This window comes from Phyllobates terribilis, unplaced genomic scaffold (genome assembly GCF_046119375.1).
Source record: "Phyllobates terribilis strain yellow unplaced genomic scaffold, ASM4611937v1 Scaffold_7__3_contigs__length_470593459, whole genome shotgun sequence".
Taxonomy (NCBI): domain Eukaryota; kingdom Metazoa; phylum Chordata; class Amphibia; order Anura; family Dendrobatidae; genus Phyllobates; species Phyllobates terribilis.
This window is the reverse complement of record NW_027362767.1, coordinates 203,425,790-203,444,087: the sequence shown is the minus strand read 5'-3', so window position 1 is coordinate 203,444,087 and position 18,298 is coordinate 203,425,790. Positions and strand designations below refer to the sequence as shown.

Sequence of the window (18,298 nt, the reverse complement as noted above, 5' to 3'; positions counted from 1 at the left end):
CACAGCCTTATCAGCAGGAGATGATCACTGCAGGACTAGGGCTCATGTGCACAGCAGTCAGGCTGATAAATGTAACCCCTCCCCCACCACTGATTGATTGGCAGCTTGCTCACAATCAATGTCTGGGTGTGGTCATACACAGCTCAGCAATTTCAGCACTGCTACATCTACAGAGAAAACAAGTCTCGCAAAACTGCACCAAACCATCCAGCAAGTGACACATTCCTGGAATCAGGGTCTCTGCCCCTACATCATGCTGCTTTCAGATTAAAAAGCAAAAACCTGTGAGAGATTCCCTTTAAATAGTAATACTAAAAAAAAAAAAACACACAAACACTCACCCATCCGCCCAGGTCCTTCATCTTCAGAGCGAGGAGTAAGCAGCTTGCTGCCATCTTGGAAGCGCTTTCTTGTACAAACTCGTAGTCCTGCAGGGTGAGCTCACATATGTATCGGGCGAGTGTCAGCGTCTCCATACTGGCGCGGGCGCACTGCAAAAGACCACATCGCTAATAGCGGAAGCATCTCGCCATCTTACAAACCGCAACGAAAGTGGAAAGCCAAAAGAAAAAAAGGGACAACTCCACATTATATAATATACATTTTTATACATTTACAGAAAAAAAATGTAATAAACAAATGGATAAACTATTAAAGGGAATCTGTCACCACTTTGTAGTTACCAGACCTCTACTATGGTCATACAGGTGGTAGAAGAGTAAATCTATACTTACCTGTATGGCTCATAGCAGAGGTCTGATTGCAGAGAAATCTGGTTTTTAGCCACTCTGTTTTCCACATTGGCGTCATCCCCGCCTATGTGCTTATTATTCCCCCAAATCCCTGCCTATATGCTTAATTATCATATCCCCCCTCCCCTGCACGTCACACAATTAAGCATATAGGCAGGGATTTGGGGGAATACTAAGCAGATAGGTGGGGATTGCTTGGCGGAGTTTATAAAACCATATTTCTCTGTAATCAGACCTCTGCTATGGGCCATACAAGTATGTGTAGATTACTTCTCTATCACCTGTATGGCCATATAAGAGGTCTGATATCTCCCAGGGGGTGACAGATTTCCTTTAAATAAAAATGTTTTTGCCTCAGACCTGAATCTAAACTAAAACTTTTTACAATAAGCCCGGGTTCTCACGTCAGTTTTCTTCTACATGAAAAACAGTCATTGTGCTGGACCCGGCCTGAGTCCGTGTGTTTTTACAATCCTTCTTGCATCAGCTTTTCCAATTTAAAGGCATGATATCGACAGAAAATGACTTATTGGTTAAATCAGGTTTTTGTGTTAACGTAAGTTTTACATTTTCACAGCTATCACAATCTGTATTAAAAATAAAATTTAGAAATCTTGCAATTTTCATACTGGCAACTGAGTTTTTTTTGTTTGTTTTTTTTAGACTCCAACTTCCTGTTTCAGGAAACAACACCTGTACATAGCCAGAATGGTCAGAACCCGACCCTATCTTTTGTATCAAAGCATCTAATGAGCGTGTGCAGAGGTCATAGTGAAGGGAGGGGAGGAGGTCCGCGGCAATATCACATATTGTGATTGGTGGATCCTGTGTTATCAACTGTCTATAGATCCTGTCTCTGCTGATAAGAGTCTGCTGAAAAATCTTCATGAATGTACAGAAAGTATAAAAACAAAAATACATGTCACACAAACACCTGATTTAAACAATTATTCATTTTCTGATGATACAGTAAAAAAAGAAAAAAAAAATAGGACATGTCTCTGAGGAGTTGCAATCAGTAATGAAAAGTGAGGACACATGGAAAGGCAGATTCATGGTAAAGTCGGTGTGTCGTATACATAACAGATAGAACATAAAAAATAAAATAAAAAAACAAACACACCAATATAGGAAACTGGTTTAATTCTCCAGCTTTTCTTTTGGCTACTTATTCGATGATATAATAGCACTGAAGCAGCCACTGAAAACAATAATTACCTTCCCAAAACGCCGCAGAAAGCGATAAGGGACAGGGATGTTTATGTCAAAGTTCAGCTTCTGCAAGATGTCCATCTCCATGGCGATAAGTTCCTCTCTTTTGTAAGCATCATCACAGATATAAAGGAAATCATCCAAACATGGCGGGCAACGTTCCTGTATTTAAAATACAAAGAAAAAGGAAAAAAAAAAAAAGTAAAATAATGATGCCACTATACATGGCAAACTATAAAACCTGTTTTCATCCATTATAGAAGACCTGTCATTAGCAAAAAAACAAACAAAAAAAAAAGTTGCATACCCTTTAAAAAATCCCTGTGCTCTTCTGGTTCTGCCACTCTTTTCAGTTTTTTGCTGCGCCTCTCCATTGCAGAGATATTCACATTTGTTGTTTTAGGAGCACAATATGAGAAATTGCTGCTCGTAGACAACTGGGCATTACTTCAGAACTCTAGGGGCGTGGGTCTACTCCCCTTCCACCCAGAGGCTGCCATGCCAATCACGGTTCAGCAGCTACAACACCTGCTGAGCTGTGATTGGCAGCATCTGGGAGGGAGTGGTGAAGGTACATGCCCACAAAGAAGAGACTGAAGAAAAGCCCAGTTGCACTACAAGCAGAGATCCCACATACTGCGCTCCAGAAGAAACAAATGTGAATATCTCTGCAATAGAGAGACTCAGCTCAAAACGGAAAAGAGCGGCAGAATCAGGAGAGCTCAGGGATTTTTTTCAAGGTATTTAACTAAAAAATTCTATGCAAGCGATAGGTCCTCTTTATGCTTCTTGTGTTAGAAACTTGCACTTTATATTGGAGTTCGGTGATATTTATTTTATACAAATTTGAGACATTACCTCGAACTTAGAAGCAATGAGCACAGCAGTAGATCCAATCAGCTGTAGTTTCTCCCTCGAAATTACTTTGACAGCCAAGTAATGGTCCACCAACTTTACTGCCAGGTAAAGGGTCTCATGATTCAGTTCAAAGTTCTCCTGAGAATTAAAGTCAACATGACAACGCATCGTCAGAGTGGCGCCAAAGACAATAATTGTCTGCAGGGGTCACATGCACACAGCTGGATAGGTGAAAGAGCAGCCATGACCGCCAGAGTGTGTTTGTGTGTGTGTGTGTGTGTGTGTGTGTGTGTGTGCGTGCGTGTGTGTGTGCATGTGGGGGGGGGGGATAAGCAGATAATTAGGCGTTACTTATTTTTTTTGCTCGTTTGCAATTTTTAGATTGGTGTTATCTGATAGCAGCATGGTGTAGGGACAGAGACCCTGATTCCAGCGATGTATCACTTAGTTTACTGGGTGCAGAAGTTGTGATACAATCACAGCTTTCTCTGCTGCAGATCTAGCAGAGCTCTGAATGCTGAGCCCTGTATAACCCCGCCCATACCACTGATTGCACAGTGTACACAGAAAGCTGCCAATCAGTGCTGGGGGGCGTGGAGGAGGCACGAGACACCTAGTCCTGCAGTGATAATCTCCTACTGATAAAACACTAATTTTATAGAAACATCAAAACAGTCTAGTAAGTGGCACATCGCTGGAATCAGGGTCTCTGTCCCTACATGACACTGCTCTCAGATTACATGTCTAAACCTGCTGACATATTCCCTTTAACGGGGCCACCAGATATAGCTGAGAGCTGTGCGGTCCATAAGACAGAATGGAGCGGCAGCGTGCGATGTTGACCACCACTCGTCACAACGGGACCCTTCAGGGCCCTGGCTATGCGGATCAGACTGGAGAATAACCCTTCAAGGCCCAGACAAGTGAGGGATTGAACGACGAGGAATTACAACTATGGTGAAGAATGAGAAATGTTTGGCGCCTCTTCGTGTAGATGATTCGTGGCCTCACCTGCACTTCCACCATCCAGTCCACCAGGATCGCTCTCATTTCTTTACTGATATCTGCCTGAGACTCCAAATAATTGGAAAGAACAAATTTTTCCTACAAAAACAAAACAAAGAACAAGGCGCCATCATGAAATATACAGGAGGTAAGACTTATGAAATCCAGCTTCTCCTCCCTTCATCCCCATGGACAGTGGTCAGCTGTGGAGGTCTTCTCATGGGGGAGAGGGGAGTAAGTGGCTCCCAGACAGCAGCGTATCCATAGCATTGGGCATGTCGGATCTCCCTATGGAGAGGGTGGGGTAGAGTTACTAACAATGGACATCTGGACCAGTGGGTAACATGCGCCAGGTGCGGACGTGCTCACTGCACCACCACCAAAGAATCTGCACATTGATATAGATATAAACCCCCAATAAAGCTTATAAGTACCTCTCTCTCCCGCATGTAAGTAAAGATATCCATTGCGTACTCCGCAGTGCTGAACGGGTCATCCAGCGAGTCCTTATCAATGTCCTCCACACCCGGGGGTAAGAGCTGGGAATACACAAGTGTAGGGTCAGCCGGAGCGGGGCCGAGCAGTCACCGCCGGGGGCCACATAACACCGGGAGGGAGCTCACCTGCTCCACACACGCCAAATCCTTTTCTGAAGGTTTCACTTCTTCATTGCTTATTGTTTCTTCTTTTTCCACCTCAACAGTCACATCGGAGACGGGAGCTTTCCTCAGTGCCCTACAGGGGGCGGAGGAGGGAAATGTGATCAATAGTGAGACATAACGGCACATTGTGTGGCCGCAGGGGCGCAACGGCAGCTGCCCTCAGACCGCCACCCTCAGACCGCCACCCTCAGACCGCCACCCTCAGACCGCCGCATCTTTTTTGGTTTAGTTTGAAAAATTGCAGTCAAGAAGGTCACATTTCACATTTTATTATGGCGGCCTGTGCTTAATTAAGTTTACAGATGCAAAAGTCCAGGGAATACACTAGGCTGGTCAGTTTCCAATGGTACTGCAGAACCTCATGTCATGTCTATTGCCCAACCCACTCGCCCTAGGCCACGTCTATAATTGATTGCTAATAATCCTAAAAATAAAGCCACATAATTCTGTCCACTCTAGTTTTTCTTTCCGTTGCGGCAGCAGTCAGGGAGGCGGTGGAGTTTTTGAGGAGTATCACGCTGGTGATCGGGGTGGGTCGCTGGTGATCGGGGGTGGGTCGCTGGTGATCGGGGGTGGGTCGCTGGTGATCGGGGGTGGGTCGCTGGTGGAGAAAGAACCCTTGGAATATATTTTAGTACAGAAAACGCCTCTTTCTCCGCTCCACAATCATCATGGACACTGAGCTTTCCTAGGACACCAGGATTACTGGGCACTGTAAGCAGGATAACGATCATAAAATACTCGTTCATCAGGATAAATGACCTTCTGAGCTGCATAAAAGATGCTCATTTCTCTGCAGCACATTGTCCGGTGTAACCAGCATGTGCTGTCGAGAACAGTGGCAGCGTACGTGCAGTGAACAATCCATTACACACAGATCGTTCAGGTCACTAGGGGACTCGGCTTTAATCAAGAACTATTAAGCTGTGTAGCTGTGAAACCAGCCCTGGGGGGAGAAGGCAGACCACAGAAAGCAGCAGTAGCGGGGGGCTGGCTGTCTCTCTCTGCAGCTGCTCCCTCTATTAGCGCCTCTCCCTACAGACTTCTATAAGAAACAATTTTAACGTGATCTCTCAGTTAAGCAGGGGCTATCAAAAAGTTGCACAAGTATACACTGCTCAAAAAAATAAAGGGAACACTGAAACAACAGAATATAACTCCAAGTAAATCAAACTTCTGTGAAATCAAACTGTCCACTTAGGAAGCAACACTGATTGACAATCAATTTCACATGCTGTTGTGCAAATGGAATAGACAATAGATGGAAATTATTGGCAATTATCAAGACACCCTCAATAAAGGAGTGGTTCTGCAGGTGGGGACCACAGACCACATCTCAGTACCAATCCTTTCTGGCTGATGTTTTGGTCACTTTTGAATGTTGGTTGTGCTTTCACACTCGTGGTAGCATGACACGGACTCTACAACCCACAGAAGTTGCTCAGGTAGTGCAGCTCATCCAGGATGGCACATCAATGCGAGCTGTGGCAAGAAGGTTTGCTGTGTCTGTCAGCGTAGTGTCCAGAGGCTGGAGGCGCTACCAGGAGACAGGCCAGTACACCAGGAGACGTGAAGGGGGCTGTAGGAGAGCAACAACCCAGCAGCAGGACCGCTACCTCCGCCTTTGTGCAAGGAGGAATAGGAGGAGCACTGCCAGAGCCGTGCAAAATGACCTCCAGCAGGCCACAAATGTGCATGTGTCTGCACAAACGGTTAGAAACCGACTCCATGAGGGTGGTATGAGGGCCCGACGTCCACAGATAGGGGTTGTGCTCACAGCCCAACACCATGCAGGACGCTTGGCATTTGCCACAGAACACCAGGATTGGCAAAGTCGCCACTGACGCCCGATGCTCTTCACAGATGAAAGCAGATTCACACTGAGCACATGTGACAGAAGTGACCTAGTCTGGAGACGCCGTGGAGAGTGATCTGCTGCCTGCAACATCCTTCAGCATGACCGGTTTGGCAGTGGGTCAGGAATGGTGTGGGGTGGCATTTCTTTGGAGGGCTGCACAGCCCTCCATGTGCTCGCCAGAGGTAGCCTGACTGCCATTAGGTACCGGGATGAGATCCTCAGACCCCTTGTGAGACCATATGCTGGTGCGGTTGGCCCTGGGTTCCTCCTAATGCAGGACAATGCCAGACCTCATGTGGCTGGAGTGTGTCAGCAGTTCCTGCAAGATGAAGGCATTGAAGCTATGGACTGGCCGCCCGTTCCCCCGACCTGAATCCGATTGAGCACATCTGGGACATCATGTCTCGCTCCATCCACCAACGTCACGTTGCACCACAGACTGTCCAGGAGTTGGCGGATGCTTTAGTCCAGGTCTGGGAGGAGATCCCACAGGAGACCATCCACAACCTCATCAGGAGCATGCCCAGGCGTTGTAGGGAGGTCATACAGGCACGTGGAGGCCACACACAATACTCAGCCTCATCAGGAGCATGTCCAGGCGTTGTAGGGAGGTCATACAGGCACGTGGAGGCCACACACAATACTGAGCCTCATCAGGAGCATGCCCAGGCGTTGTAGGGAGGTCATACAGGCACGTGGAGGCCACACACAATACTCAGCCTCATCAGGAGCATGCCCAGGCGTTGTAGGGAGGTCATACAGGCACGTGGAGGCCACACACAATACTGAGCCTCATCAGGAGCATGCCCAGGCGTTGTAGGGAGGTCATACAGGCACGTGGAGGCCGCACACAATACTCAGCCTCATCAGGAGCATGCCCAGGCGTTGTAGGGAGGTCATACAGGCACGTGGAGGCCACACACAATACTGAGCCTCATTTTAAGGACACACACATATACATATATGTAGCACCCCGAGGACTCGGCTGCTACAGGGGTATTGCACCTCAAACCAGAGGTGTGGTATTCCACTCCCGGGTAAGGATGGAGTGTGGGACTGAGCTCAGATAGCTGCATGCACTACACTCACCCCATTTCCGGGGGACAGAACAACGGTACTCCAACCAAGTAGATGTGCAGGTACGACAGCGTCTGTCCCTGGCTGGAGTGGGGAGGGGGGAGGAACATCCCAGTAGTGTAGGGGCAGATAGGGGAGGGACTCTGGGCATAGAGGTAGGAGCCCATTGGGTGCTAGTCACCTGGGCTCACACATAGAGGGAGTATATATGGTGGGCACCATCTAGAGACAGAGTGAGTTCTGAGAGAGAGTTCAGCCAGGAGGGCTGACAGGGAGCTGTGGCTCCGGCTGGGCCCAGCTCCAGGGCCAGGCCTGTAGTGGAGAGAAGGAGGAAGAGAGGCTCAGAGACACAAGACAAGAGGGAACCCTGAGATCCCAGAAGTAAACCAGAAGGGTGAAGGGTTGGCAGAAAAGGGTACCGGATCCCAAGCTGGTAGAGGCTAATCATCCTTAGCCAGGAACCGGAGGTCGTGGACAAGTTTTGGCGCGACCCCTCGCCATATCCACCAGGAAGGCAGACCACGAATAGGGTCAGGGAAGCCGGGACAGGTTTCGCCACCAAAAGGCCCGAGGGAGCCGGACATAGGTGGGTCCCTGGTGAGGACGGCCAGTAGGAAGGAAGAGAGGGGAGCTCAGGACCACGCTCTGGAACTGCCCGGGAGTTGGCCGAGTCCCGCACCTGGTGGACGCAGCACGGCTTGGGTGGTCACTCTTGGCCGAAGTGACCGGAGCAACACCTGTGAGTAAAAGCCTTGAAACTACCTCACACGTCTCTGAGCTTCCTTGCTTCACCATCACCACCACTGTCATCTACATCTGCTGCCCTGAGGCCATACCCCTCCCGTTGGGGGTTATACCATCTACGCTGCACAATCCTATCACCGGCCTCAGCGGTCTGCCCTGCAGCGGCGGCCTCATAGCCGCAATCAACGGGTGGCGTAGTCGAACATTTTAACATCTACTGCAAAACAGTGCCGCTCAGTTTGACTCCCTGGGCACGGACTGGGTCACCGCCACGAGACTACTACTCCCATCGGATCCGGCTCCGGGTAAGCCCTCCCCCGTGCGCGCGATGCCGCGCAATGAAGGCCCAGGGGCGCGTCATATATATTATATATACACACACACACACACACACACACACACACATCTCCTGGTCCGGCCGACTGTCTCCCTGCAGTCTTGTCATATTGTTATGTCCCAAGACTGCTGTGAGAGATACCGCTGACATTAGAGGAGTGGTGCCGGTTCAGGGAGGGGGAGGGGGGAATTAAAGTTTTTTTATTTATTTTTTTCATTTGATTATGGGCACTTTAATTTTTAAAGAGAATTTACCACCAGGTTTTTGCTCTTCTGAGTGTAGCATGATGTAGGGGCAGAGAGCCTGATTCCAGTGATGTGTCACTTACTGGGCTGCTTGCTGTACTTTTGATAAAATCAGTTTCTTCAGCAGCAGTTTATCAAAAGTACAGCAAGCAGCCCAGTAAGTGACACTGGCAAGTGTCCATCCCTGTGTATACCGGGTGATAGCAGGCAGTGGTCTTCATACAAATGCTCCTCACTTACCTCTTAGTGTTAATTTCATTATTTCTTAAGACACCGTTGACTGCGGCCACATTCCTGGTCTTCTTCACAGGAGCCTTCTGTCCGTCTTTCTTCTTCTGAAGTTGCTGATTTTTGTTGGCCTTAAAAGGAAATAAAAAAAAGCTGTGAAACTGCAACATTCAATTCCTGGATCCTAAAGTTAAAGGGCTTGTCCACTACTCAGAAAACCCCTTTAATAGTGAGACAAGGCGTCAGACATGCGCATCACGTCTATTAGTCAATGACAGCAGCGGGACAACAAACAAGGCCCAGCTTTGGATTCCAGCAGTCAGTAAGAATTTCCGATAAAGGAGAAATTTACACATTTTTCTCCATTTCGTTCCCTTACTAATAAATGTATAACCAGTGGTGGGACCACTGCAGATCCAGGGAATTAGGGTCCCGTGCCCACACTTGGTTATGCATGCGCACTAGCACTCCAAACATTGTCTACGGGGCAGACGGTGGAGCGAGAAATGAGCGAGAAGGTCACATGGTGTCTGTTGCAGTATTTAAGGACGGTCAGAGGCTTCTCAATGTCATGGTCACAAGCTAATAGACAGTCCAGTGAATACTCACATTGGTGATGTCCCCAAAAGCGGATCTCTTCTTAGCGCCACCCTGTGGGGAAGATGGGGAACGCTTCGTCTGCCCACAATCCTCCTGAGCAAAATATAAAAAACAATAATTCATTATAGGCGCATTTGAGGAAATTAATTTGTAATTTCTTCTCTTTAAGTAGTAATTACACTTTTTTTTTTTTTAAATCAATAGCACAAGAGAAGTAGACAGAGAAATCTGCTTCTTTCTCCACTTATCAGCCACTTCTCTCCCTGCACTTATCAGCCCCTCTGAAAAACTTCCCAAATCTGTCAACAAATGTCTCTTCAGTGAGGGATCACATTACACCCTCGGACTAGACATTGCTATGGAGATGGGAGCAGAGTAGAAGCTGGAGGGAGAAAAGGCGGTGATCTCAAAATCATTTCCCGAAATCCCGATAGGATCGGGAAATTCCCTTTAAAGGGGTTGTCCACTACTAGGATAACCCCTTCTCACTCCTCCTGTTTGGCCCTGTTAAAATAAAAACCCCTATACCCACCTCTCATGCCATCACCGTTCCAGCATTCGCGGTCCTGGGACTCACATGCGGTTGTTATGCCACCTGCGCTCGATCAGAGCTGGTGTCACTGTCTGTGCCTTTGGACGTAATGAACATAGCAAGGAAGCCGGGGCTGCGGCCGCTCTCTGACTTCCTCTTGATGTTCGATTTGTCCAAAAGTGACGCCAGTGCTGATTGGGCAAAGGGGGTCACATGAGTCCTGGGAACGCGAGTGCTGGAACGGCGCCGACACTGGGGAGGAGTGTAGGTGTTATTATTTTAACAGGTCCAAACATGGTGAGGGAGAAGGGGTTGTCCTTTTAGTGGACAACTCCTTTAAGCAATAAGTTGTTGAGGATACCTTCACAGGCTGAGCGTTCTCCGCAGTAACAGGTTTTCCTTGGCGGGAGACTTTGGGTAACGCCGGCCGGGGGTGACGGTGAGGCAGCATGCTTACAGCCCTGGGGAATGAAGGTGTGATTACACAGGGGAAATTACCAAAAGAAATAAAAGAATAACCCCAGACACAGAAATTACCTTTAACCATTTACAGGGGGGTGGGGTGGTTATCCAGCCAGGGGGGATAAGTAATAAGCCATGCCACTGCAGAGGCCACTGATTGATTGCAGCGGTCACATGGAACCAGGACCGCTGCGTCTGCACCGGATTACTGGCAGACAGAAGAGCAGAATAGAAGGCAGCTATTCTTCACGGGGTATTAAAGGGGTTTTTGTTTAGTTTATAGAATACAAAAAAAGTCACAAGTGCGTTTGACCCCAGATGTCACTGATCGGTGCTGTGTAAGGCATCCGTGTGCAAACTGAGCGGAACGTTTATGGAGGCGCAAAGAGAGGCCGAGCCGACAACCAAGATGTGGATGGACATAGTCCTGTGGATGAGTCAGATGGAACTAACGGGTCACATGTGTAACAATCCCCGAGCTCCTGATTCTGCCGCTCTTTTCAGTTTTGTGCTGCGTCACTCCATTGCAGAGATATTCACATTTCTTTCTTCTGGAGCGCAGTATGTGACATCTCTGCTTGTAGACGAATTGTGCATTCCTTCAAGTTATTTTCTCTGGGGCGTGCGTTTTTCCCCTCCCTCCCAGATGATGACAATCACAGTCAGCAGTATCTGAGACTGATAAACTCATAGATCAGCTGCTGAGCTTTGATTGACAGTATCTGGGATGGAGGGATGAAGGCGCACGACCCAGAGGAGACTCTGAAGAAACCTCAGTTGCACTACAAGTAGAGATGTCACATCCTGCGCTCCAGAAGAAACAAATGTGAATATCTCTGCAATGGAGCGACGCAGCTCAGAACAGAAAAGAGAAGCAGAATCAGGAGAGCTCAAGGAAAAGTACAGCTGTGTACAAGCAGAGATTTCACATACTGTGCTCCAAATGTGAATATTTTGAAGAGACATCGCACAAAACACAAGGAAAGAAAAGACTTCTATAAATCCATCCACTTTGCTGGATCTTTAAGACGCTGCATTTCTAGGACAGTGAAAATATGGAGTGTAAAAACCTCCTGGTGTGAATGCACCCTTACTTTCCCTGATTTCCTGTAGTGCGAGGCTGGAGCATGTGCCGCCTACGTGGACTGTCTGTGGGGACATGATAGCATGGCTGCTGGCTCAGGCGATGGCCCTGACACCAATGGGCGCAGGATTAGGGATGGAGCTTTTAGGTATCTTGGACATTAAAAAGAAATTATAAAGCCCCATACACATTAGACTCATCAGGTAAAGCCGCTGATCTCGCCGGGCTCAGCAGAGAGTGTAATGTGTACGGGGTCGGACAGAGGACGAGGAGGAGAAGGATCCAGCAGGTCTGATTCTGGATGGCAGATCCCTTTGTTCACCCAGCAGAGAGAAGAGGAGCGCTGCTCCGAGAGTCCTGTGTATGGGAGACTCTGGCCAGACAGCGACCTGCTGTGCGGGGGCTATGGGGACCACCCCCGGGGACATCCGAGCTTGGTGTGGAGCAGTCACATGCGTCATTTATACGGACAGTCCGGAGCATAGATTCACATGATCGTCTCTGCAGAGTGTCACATCCGCCGCACCGCTGCAGGTTCTCCATCACAATGTCAATCCCCTCTACAGATTTTAACCCCTTGCAGAACATATGGTAAAATCTGCACCAAAACCTGAGAAAAAATATGCATGCAACACACAAAAACTCTCTCTCCACTCATGGTAATTGGTTGGTTGAAGCCATTTATTGTCAAACTACTGTGTTTCCTCTTTTTAAATCTTAATGACAACCAAAAACATTCAAATGACACTGATCAAAAGTTCTCATACCCCAGTTCTTAATACCGTGTATTCCCCCTCTAATATCAATGATAGCTTGACGTCTTTTGTGGTAGTTGTGGATGAGGTTCTTTATTTTCTCAGATGGTAAAGCTGCCCATTCTTCTTGGCAAAAAGCCTCCAGTTCCTGTAAATTCCTGGGCTGTCTAGCATGAACTGCGCGCTTGAGATCTCCTCAGAGTGGCTCAATGATATTGAGGTCAGGAGGCTGAGATGGCCACTCCAGAACCTTCACTTTGTTCTGCTGTAGGCAATGACAGGTCGACTTCGTCTTGTGTTTTGGATCGTTGTCATGTTGAAACGTCCAAGTACGTCCCAAGCGCAGCTTATGGGCTGATGAGTGCAAATTTGCCTCCAGTATTTGCTGATAACGTGCTGCATTCATCTTTCCTTCAACTATTACCAAGTTTCCTGTGCCTTTGTAGCTCACACATCCCCAAAACATCAGCGATCCACCTCCGTGCTTTACTGTAGGAATGGTGTTCCTTTCATCATAGGCCTTGTTGACCTCTCTCCAAATGTAACGTTTATAGTTGTGGCCAAAAAGTTCAATTTTGGTTTCATCACTCCAAATTACCTTGTACCAGAAGGTTTGAGACTTGTCTCTGGGCGGTTTGGCATATTGTAGGCGATATACTTTGTGGCATTTGCGCAGTAATGGCTTTCTTCCGACGACTCGACCATGCAGCCCATTTTTCAAGTGCCTCCTTATTGTGCATCTTGAAACAGCCACACTGCTAGTTTTCAGAGAGTCCTGAATTTCAGCTGATGTTATTTGTGGGTTGTTCTTTGCATCCCAAACAATTTTCCTGGCAGTTGTGGCCGAAATTTTTGTTGGTCTACCTGACCATGGTTTGGTTGTTACAGAGCCCCTGATTTTCCATTTGTTAATCACAGTTTGAACGCTGCTGACTGGCATTACAATTCCTTGGATATTTTTTGGTATCCGTTTTCTGTGTTGTACAGTTCAACTACCTTTCACCATAGATCCATTGACAATTCTTTTGCTTTCCCCATGACTCAATCCAGAAATCAGTGGCTGGATGAAAGATGCATGAGTCTGTCTGGATCCCAGAAACTCACTCAGCTTTTATGCACACACACTGATTACAAGCAAACAGGTCACAGGTGAGGATGTTACCTTTAGTAGCCATTCAAACCCATTTGTGTCAAATTCTGTGCATGTTATCAGGCCAAAATCACCAGAGTATGTGAACTTTTGATCAGGGTCATTTGGATGTTTTTGGTTGTCATTAAGATTTTAAAAGAGGAAACACAGTAGTTTGACAATAAATGGCTTCACCCAACCAATAACCATGAGTGGAGAAAAGGTTTTTGTGTTATCATTCATATTCTCTGAAACAAGAAAGGAAAAATTCTGCCGGGGTGTGTAAACTTCTGAGCACAACTGTAGATGGGACGCCGGAGCCACCGCGGACACGTCAGGCAGATGGCGGCTTTATCAGATCTGCGCACACCACAGCCAGCAGCATCTGTGTGCAGGACAGAGACAAATACAGCCAGAGTCCACAGGGGAAGGATCCAGTATGGAGGGGAGCGCTGTGTACCCCAGTGCACCCCCTCCTCACACATCCCCCACCCTCTGTTCCCCCTCTCTGAACCCCTAGACTGAGCCCCATACACACATCTGCATTCTCCTGCGCTTAGTGCTATGGAGCTGGAACAATGCTCCGCGGTCCCATGTAAGGACGCACACGGGCGCCGCGGTCCCATGTAAGGACGCACACGGGCGCCGCGGTCCCATGTAAGGACGCACACGGGCTTCTGCTCTCCCATGTAAGGACGCACACGGGCTTCTGCTCTCCCATGTAAGGACGCACACGGGCGCCGCGGTCCCATGTAAGGACGCACACGGGCTTCTGCGCTCCCATGTAAGGACGCACACGGGCTTCTGCGCTCCCATGTAAGGACGCACACGGGCTTCTGCGCTCCCATGTAAGGACGCACACGGGCTTCTGCGCTCCCATGTAAGGACGCACACGGGCTTCTGCGCTCCCATGTAAGGACGCACACGGGCGCTGCGCTCCCATGTAAGGACGCACACGGGCTTCTGCGCTCCCATGTAAGGACGCACACGGGCTTCTGCGGTCCCATGTAAGGACGCACACGGGCGCCGCGGTCCCATGTAAGGACGCACACGGGCGCCGCGGTCCCATGTAAGGACGCACACGGGCGCCGCGGTCCCATGTAAGGACGCACACGGGCGCCGCGGTCCCATGTAAGGACGCACACGGGCGCCGCGGTCCCATGTAAGGACGCACACGGGCGCCGCGGTCCCATGTAAGGACGCACACGGGCGCCGCGGTCCCATGTAAGGACGCACACGGGCGCCGCGGTCCTATGTAAGGACGCACACGGGCTTCTGCTCTCCCATGTAAGGACGCACACGGGCTTCTGCTCTCCCATGTAAGGACGCACACGGGCGCCGCGGTCCCATGTAAGGACGCACACGGGCTTCTGCTCTCCCATGTAAGGACGCACACGGGCTTCTGCGCTCCCATGTAAGGACGCACACGGGCTTCTGCTCTCCCATGTAAGGACGCACACGGGCTTCTGCTCTCCCATGTAAGGACGCACACGGGCGCCGCGGTCCCATGTAAGGACGCACACGGGCTTCTGCGCTCCCATGTAAGGACCCACACGGGCTTCTGCGCTCCCATGTAAGGACGCACACGGGCGCCGCGGTCCCATGTAAGGACGCACACGGGCGCCGCGGTCCCATGTAAGGACGCACACGGGCGCCGCGGTCCCATGTAAGGACGCACATGGGCGCCGCGGTCCCATGTAAGGACGCACACGGGCTTCTGCGCTCCCATGTAAGGACGCACACGGGCTTCTGCGCTCCCATGTAAGGACGCACACGGGCTTCTGCGCTCCCATGTAAGGACGCACACGGGCTTCTGCGCTCCCATGTAAGGACGCACACGGGCGCCGCGGTCCCATGTAAGGACGCACACGGGCTTCTGCGCTCCCATGTAAGGACGCACACGGGCTTCTGCGCTCCCATGTAAGGACGCACACGGGCTTCTGCGCTCCCATGTAAGGACGCACACGGGCTTCTGCGCTCCCATGTAAGGACGCACACGGGCGCCGCGGTCCCATGTAAGGACGCACACGGGCTTCTGCGCTCCCATGTAAGGACGCACACGGGCTTCTGCGCTCCCATGTAAGGACGCACACGGGCTTCTGCGCTCCCATGTAAGGACGCACACGGGCTTCTGCGCTCCCATGTAAGGACGCACACGGGCGCTGCGGTCCCATGTAAGGACGCACACGGGCTTCTGCGCTCCCATGTAAGGACGCACACGGGCTTCTGCGCTCCCATGTAAGGACGCACACGGGCGTCTGCGCTCCCATGTAAGGACGCACACGGGCTTCTGCGCTCCCATGTAAGGACGCACACGGGCTTCTGCGCTCCCATGTAAGGACCCACACGGGCTTCTGCGCTCCCATGTAAGGACGCACACGGGCTTCTGCGCTCCCATGTAAGGACGCACACGGGCTTCTGCGCTCCCATGTAAGGACGCACACGGGCTTCTGCGCTCCCATGTAAGGACGCACACGGGCGCTGCGGTCCCATGTAAGGACGCACACGGGCGCCGCGGTCCCATGTAAGGACGCACACGGGCTTCTGCGCTCCCATGTAAGGACGCACACGGGCGCCGCGGTCCCATGTAAGGACGCACACGGGCGCCGCGGTCCCATGTAAGGACGCACACGGGCGCCGCGGTCCCCGCTCCTACCTCCTCAGTCCGCAGATGATCTCCTCCTTGTCAGTGCAGGCTCCCGGGACCGTGGTCTTACTTCAGCTCGTCCTCAGTTCACTCCCAGATACCGCTCTCCGCTCAGCGCTGCCCCCGATCAGCCTGTCACCCCCACAGCCTTGGACAATACACCCCCATACACACACACGTTTGAATCTCGCGGACACGCCTACTTTCAATTCCTATTGGCTTTCGCTCCGCCAATGAAATTGCTGCATTCAGTTATTGCCATAGCAACGGCGAGTTTTCAGAAATTCGAAAGTGAGGACCAATCAGAAGGGGGCGGGCGGTGACATTCCAGGAAAAGGGGCGTGTAATAACAATGATTAAAAAGATGAACCATGTGGGCGTGGTTAATAGTTTAAATGTCTTTACGTTTACAGAAAAGGGAGGAGCTGTGAGGCCGCGCAGTGCGCTTTACGGCAACATCGGCAGAAGGCGCTGAGCATGCGCATAGTGAGTGCGTCAGGAGAGAGGAGCGGCTCATGGTGAGGGGTCAGCGCGGAGTACGGCACGGAGGGCACGTTTCAAATTCGCGGTGCTGAGCCTGGTGAACATACAGGAACGGCAAATTGTATCAAAGCTGAGCAATCCGCAGTGTGTAAGGTTTTATATTCCGAAAAGCCATAATAATGCAAATGTTATTAATTGCGGCAGCTTCCTCCAGCTAAGCCTGCAGGCAGTGTGCGCACGCTCAGGATCTGAAGCTGAAATGTCTGCAGCGTTTCTGCATCTCCTTGGCCGGAAAAACACTGCGGAAGAAAAGTGTTTTTTTGACACGTTTTTTGTACATCATTGAATGCCTTTTGGAGCTAAATAAAGTTATTTGAAAAGGAACGTGGGGCATTGCTTTAACCCTTGGGTTACCATCAGAACTGGGGTGAGTATATTGGTTAATTTAAAGTCTGTTGTATTTAATATAAAGTGTTTACTCTGTTTATTTAACTCTTTACTTAGCTTTTAGTAATGAAGGGGTCTGACACCTTGTCATCACTAAACAAAAGAGCTGGGTGTCAGCTGATCCCATACACCCAATCTCATTAGCATTTCCATTCATGTGATTTCTGGGGTAGCTGTGAGCTGCTATTTTTTAGCCTGGGAAGGTGCCATTAAGCAAACATGGTCCCTGGCCATAATTAACAGCACACAGCTGTTTCATTAGCCATGATGTCCCCCCAATCAGCACTCAGCAGCGCTTTGGACTCAGCGTATTCTTGCAGCGTCCAAAACGCAGTGTTCTAATGCTGCACTTTTGTTCTCGGTACGTGTGAATCCACTGCATATGACACTTCAATCAGTCAAAATCTGCAGCTTACACTAGCTCGTCCGCTACAGAAATTGACGCTCTGCGGGTGAGTTTGGGTACGTGGCCACGATCAGGAGCCGCTGCAGTTTTATACAGCATCAAACCCGCAGCGGCCAAATGTTACAGCATAGTGGATGAGATCTCTAGAAACCCCATGACCGCTATGCGTGCATCAGAGGTTGCGGATCACCCGCTGACACTCAGGAATGTTCCCATGCAGCTCCGGTGCTGTAACGTGAGGTCACATGAGCCCAGGTGCGGGCAGCGCAGTGATGCACACTCCTGGCAGGACCATCGCAAGGACCAGGAGGAGACCGGGGGTCCCTGGACAGGTGAGGATAGTGGGGGTTCGTTTTTTTTTTTTAACACAGCGCGCAGTCCTGACTCGGCTGAGGAGACTACTACTCCCCTCAGCTGCACCGCTCTGACTGTTAGAAGCGGGAGCTGCGGTCAGATGAGGGGAGTAGTAGTCTTCCCCAGCTGACCCGGATACCACTCGCAGCGTTTCTGCAGCCCATTGACTTTAGTTGAACTGCAGCAAATTTGCAGGTATAAATATACCAGTGTATTTTCTGCTGTTCAATTAAAGTCAGTGGGTGAAAAATGCTGCATAGAATGGACAAGTGCGTTTTAAAACGCAATCGTAATCCTGAGAGGAAATTTCCGCGTCATGTGCACAGCACATCAGGATTGCAATAGCTGGCAGACGGATTACTAAGCTAAGCATTTTCGCACAGAGAAAACGGATCAAAAATGCTGTGTGTGCACTTAACCT

General features: G+C 49.8%; 1 protein-coding gene across 2 annotated transcripts in view; it reads right to left on the bottom strand.

Annotated features, from left to right (window-relative positions):
• The window catches only part of CCNB3 (cyclin B3), a 37,387-nt gene extending 20,973 nt beyond the window's left edge, over nt 1-16,414 (bottom strand). For both annotated transcript variants that reach the window (XM_073639674.1, XM_073639676.1), the window contains exons 1-10: nt 16,197-16,414; nt 10,472-10,571; nt 9,588-9,671; nt 8,991-9,109; nt 4,451-4,562; nt 4,262-4,366; nt 3,834-3,926; nt 2,823-2,960; nt 1,971-2,126; nt 342-491 (exon numbers count right to left, since the gene is read on the bottom strand). In XM_073639674.1, the coding sequence (XP_073495775.1) occupies nt 342-491; nt 1,971-2,126; nt 2,823-2,960; nt 3,834-3,926; nt 4,262-4,366; nt 4,451-4,562; nt 8,991-9,109; nt 9,588-9,671; nt 10,472-10,561 (1,047 nt within the window). In that variant the 5' untranslated portion in view covers nt 10,562-10,571; nt 16,197-16,414. The remainder of the gene's footprint in view (nt 1-341; nt 492-1,970; nt 2,127-2,822; nt 2,961-3,833; nt 3,927-4,261; nt 4,367-4,450; nt 4,563-8,990; nt 9,110-9,587; nt 9,672-10,471; nt 10,572-16,196) is intronic.
• Between the last annotated feature and the right edge of the window lie 1,884 nt (nt 16,415-18,298).